We start from the raw sequence: 4,299 nt of genomic DNA on the forward strand, positions 1-4,299 counted from the left end.
TGTGAGGGAGAAAACTGAACGCTGCTGGGTTAGGAGGATTAGGGTTCCTGCCCCCCACCCCCATTTTTCTTAGGTCAGACTGGTGTTTTCATGCAGAAACAACATCCTCATTGGTAGATTAGTAGCTGTTAATCTCAGCTGGATGGAATTTCATCTAGTTTTCAGCTGGATGGAAGTGGGCTGGCTATATGCCTGTTGGTATTTAAGAACTCTCCTACCTTAATGGGTAGCCCTTTTTATGCCTGGTTTTCTCTAAAGCTGAGATGGGATCCCAGGCTCAAAAACTCCTCTCTGAGGCCTGTAGGGTTGCTGTTAATTATCTAGCATCTTATGAGCTGAATGTCAGTGATGCTTATTTAACTATGGTTAGTATGAGTTTTTGAGGCTCTGGGAGGGAGGTTTTAGCTCTGGTTGGGGTGATGACATATCCTCTATATCTTTAGTAATGGTAGCTATTGCATGTTTGTGGTTTGATACTAGATGAGAGAGTAACTTAAAGGCTAGGGTTTTGTCGCACTGAGGCCCAATGATTCAGAGCTGCGATTACAAACTATGGGAGGTGATAGGGAGAATCACAGTTCTTTCTTGTGGCTTCCCAATGCTATATGAGCATCAACTATGTGGGGAAAACGAAATAAGCAATTTTTCACCCATATAGTCTTAGAGAGTTAATGTAGATATATGAGGATTGATGAACTAGATTGACATTTAAAATGTCAATTTATGCTGGACTTCTGCCAGCATTTCTACATGTTTAACTGGAAATAAATGCCAGCATGTCAGGTTCACAAATCTGACCCCTAAAAAGGCCATAATGGCCAAAGATTAGGCACCAGTACATTAGAATCTGGGTGGCTTCTCCTTGAGGTAGCCTGGGTTCAGAAAGACAGCCTGGGCCTTCTGAAAATCAAAGGACAAACTACGGAAAGAACAAAGAAGGCCTCCTTTGAACCACACGGAAATAATGAAGTGAGCTTGTGTAGGATTTTTCAGTCTTGAAATTCAGTTTCTCTCACCACCATTCTGCCCCCGTTCTCACCCCTGTTCCAGTCCTATTACTACGATGAAGAGACGGAAGCACCTCTTTATCTCCCCTTCTTTGAAGACCAAATTGAGGTGAAGAAAGAACATGCAAAGCAGTTCATAACCTATCTAAGAGAGCATCGGAGTAAAATCTGCCTTCCGGTGATTAAGGTGACTGTGTGACTTTGTTACTTTGTTAGGATCAACTCTGTGGGTCCAGAGAGCTAAATGATTAGTTGCTACCTAACTTGTAAGGTAACTCATGTTCTTAGATGGGATCATAGCAACGGACTTTGAGGGCAAGCATGTGTCTTATTTGTAATCTCTTCATATTTTGTGAGTAAATCTTAGCCACCAAAAGCTTGTTTGGTTTTTCTTTCTTTTTTTTTCTTTCGGTTTTTATTTATTTAAGTAATCTCTACAGCCAACGTGGGGCTCAAACTCATGATCCTGAGAACAAGAGTCTCATGTTCTTCCCACTGAGCTAGGCAGGGGCCCCTTGTTTGTTTGTTTGTTTTAATGGACCAACAGCATCAGGAGCACATAGGAATTTAATAAAACTGAAAATATTTGGACCCAAACGGGACAAACTGATTCAGATTCTCTAGGGGTGGGGCCCAAGGAATGGTATCTTAACAAGCTTTCCAGGTGATTCTAATGCTCTGCATAGTTTGAGAAGCACTCCTCTAATGACTTCTTCCTAAATGTGTTAGCATCTTATGTTAGATCTTTAGTCTAATTCAGATGCACGCTCAGGTATCTAATATGGCTATATTCAATGTAGTAAAACAAATTCTTTTTCACTGGGACATACACTCCAAAAGGACCATCTAAACCTTAACTGGGGCTATTATATGTAGAAACAGTCCTACTAATCTGACAGGTTCTTTTAACTCCAGCTTTATAAAGAGAACTAAATGTCTAGTAGTAATAGAACTGAACCGCTATCATGGAATCCCAAAGCCCATGTAACTGTACTGGTAGTAGTCAAGCTTTGTAATAAATTAAAATTACATGAGGGGCTTTTAAAAATCTCGATACCCAGTTACACCCCATACCAATTAAGCCAGAATTTCTGCATTTGAGAGCCAGACATGAGTATTTAAGATGCTCTGCTGATTCCATTGTGCCACAAAGTTTGGAAACTACTAGCCTATGTAAACCTAGTCATAATGGAACCCAGGGTGTAGAGTGTAATAAAGTTTCTGAGGTAGAAAAGTGACTTCCTTGTTCCTCTTCAACAGAGGCCTGACATTGATAACTGGGGAACTGGCATTCAAGCTATAGAGTCTGCTCTGCAGTTGGAAAACACATTAAACAAGCTCCTACAAGACCTGATGAACTTGGCTTCTCAAAATAGTGAAACTGATGTAAGTAGTTAACTCTGAAAGCAAGGTTATCTTTCACTTCTATGAAGACTTCTAAGAAATGGGTCCAAAAAAATAGATCGTCCCATATGTGCTTGTTTTCCTCAAGCACATATATGAACTCATTTCTGGGAGTAGGTTGGTGTGGGAAGAGTAGGTGTACCGGCAAGGAGGAGTGCAACTCAACACAAGATGGAGAAGACTTTCTGGGAATGATACACTCTAGATAATGTTGCTGGCTTGTAAATGTCTTAGGCCAAAAGTGCTTACGTTTTAATGGATAACAGAATCACCTGGAGGATTTACTAAAACAAACTGCTGGGCCCTACTCCCCCCCCCCCCCCCCCCAGAGTTTTTAATTCAACTTGTTTTATGTAGTATCCAATAATTTGCATTTCTAACAAGTTTCCAGGTGATGTTGCTGGTCAGGGGCTACACTTTAAGAACCACTATCCTTGAGTGTCCCTGAAAAACTGAATATTAATGATGACCCCTTATCCTATAGACTTTTCTGAAGTCTTCTTGGTTGATGGTGAACACTCTACCTTGTAGTGGTAACTTTGTTGCCAACTCCCTAGCTTCTCAGAGTCAGTGGGGAAAAAAAAAAGTCCTAGTACAAAAGTTATCAACCTTAGAAGATATTGGACTCACTGACAAGTTCTGAAAAGCTACAAATGACTGGGTGTTATGCTAGACCACTTAAATCTAAAACTTTAGGAATGGGGCCTGGGTGCCTACTCAAAACCTCCATGTGATTCAGATAAACAGGGTAGAAAACCATTGCAGTAGGAGCTCATTACTTAAATTAATCTGTACTCCTGAGGAGATGCTCTAACACTCATATTCATTAAAAGTGGATATTTGTATTCACCTAGCGGTCTTGAATGTCTTCAACCAGTGCTCTTTAGATTTCAATATGCATATGAATAGCCTAGTTCCTTCTTAAAATCTGATTTCTTAGGTCGGGGTGAGGCTTGAGATTCTGCATTTCTGGCAAACTCCCAGGACTGTTGGTCCACGCACTATAAGTTGGGTAGCAAGATCTTAGATCATCTCCCATTGCAGACAAAGGTCTTCAATTAGTCTTTCCCGGTTTTATTTTTGTAGCTCCTAAGCTTCCTGAAAAAGTTCCTGGCTAAACAGAAAAGGAACATAAACTATCTGGAATACCAACGTAGCTATCAGAAGGAATTAGACAGGCTGACTGAGAAGGAGGTCACATCTGAAAAACCTGGTGAAGCATCAGGTAAAGAGGCTTAACATCTGAAGGCAACACAGTGAATGTTCCACTGTAATAGGTTTCAAAGGCAGCTACTTAAGAATCTTGATCTCTATTTGACAGAAGACTGCTTTCCTTTTTATCTAGTATCCCATCTTCATTGTTACACATGGAAATAAATTGGTTTTGCATTATAATTATGTGTTAAATTGCTATTGGAGTACAAGAAGGGTTATTTCCATCAATGTGAGTTTGGCGAAAGCTTCCTGGAACAGTGGGTACGTTCCCACTGAAAAAAAGCCTTCCCTCATAGTTCAAACAACACCCAGATGCACAGTCAGGATTTGATAAATTCAACCAGTCCAAGTGGATATAATAGAAAGTAGTAATTTCCTTAGGTCTTACTATAGCTCCCCTCCCCTCTAGCTTGGATACGTATTTTAAGTCTAGAAAATAGGAGGGTTTTCTCCTAATTGAATGCAAAGCTAACAAGAGCTCTTGGTCTAGAAATGGTGACTCCCACCTGAAAGTGTACAGGGGATAGGCAGCTGCAACCAAAGTGTCCTTTCACAGCTGAAGGTGGGCGTAGCAAATAGGAGGGTACACAGGCAATGTAGGCACTGAAGACTATGGGGATGCCCTTACCCTCTCCACTGTGGGCCAGCTGATAGCTACCAGCATAATTGCTTA

General features: G+C 40.8%; 1 protein-coding gene across 1 annotated transcript; it reads left to right on the plus strand.

Annotated features, from left to right (window-relative positions):
* Positions 1–263: 263 nt before the first annotated feature.
* On the plus strand, positions 264–3,756 carry LOC132684329 (ferritin heavy chain B-like). The gene is made up of 4 exons (XM_078452619.1): positions 264–365; positions 1,051–1,194; positions 2,268–2,393; positions 3,498–3,756. Exons 1-4 carry the CDS (start codon positions 264–266, stop codon positions 3,648–3,650), a joined length of 525 nt encoding a protein of 174 aa, XP_078308745.1. The 3' UTR covers positions 3,651–3,756.
* Positions 3,757–4,299: the final 543 nt, after the last annotated feature.

The sequence above is a fragment of the Panthera onca genome, chromosome C2 (assembly GCF_046562875.1).
Source record: "Panthera onca isolate mPanOnc1 chromosome C2, mPanOnc1 haplotype 2, whole genome shotgun sequence".
Classification (NCBI taxonomy): domain Eukaryota; kingdom Metazoa; phylum Chordata; class Mammalia; order Carnivora; family Felidae; genus Panthera; species Panthera onca.

Coding starts and splice junctions, on each gene's coding strand:
- LOC132684329 (XM_078452619.1), top strand. CDS start 264: ATGGGATCCCAGGCTCAAAAACTCCTCTCTGAGGCCTGTAGGGTTGCT. Junction 1,195..2,267: donor TCTGCCTTCCGGTGATTAAG/GTGACTGTGTGA, acceptor CCTCTTCAACAG/AGGCCTGACATTGATAACTG. Junction 2,394..3,497: donor CTCAAAATAGTGAAACTGAT/GTAAGTAGTTAA, acceptor TTATTTTTGTAG/CTCCTAAGCTTCCTGAAAAA.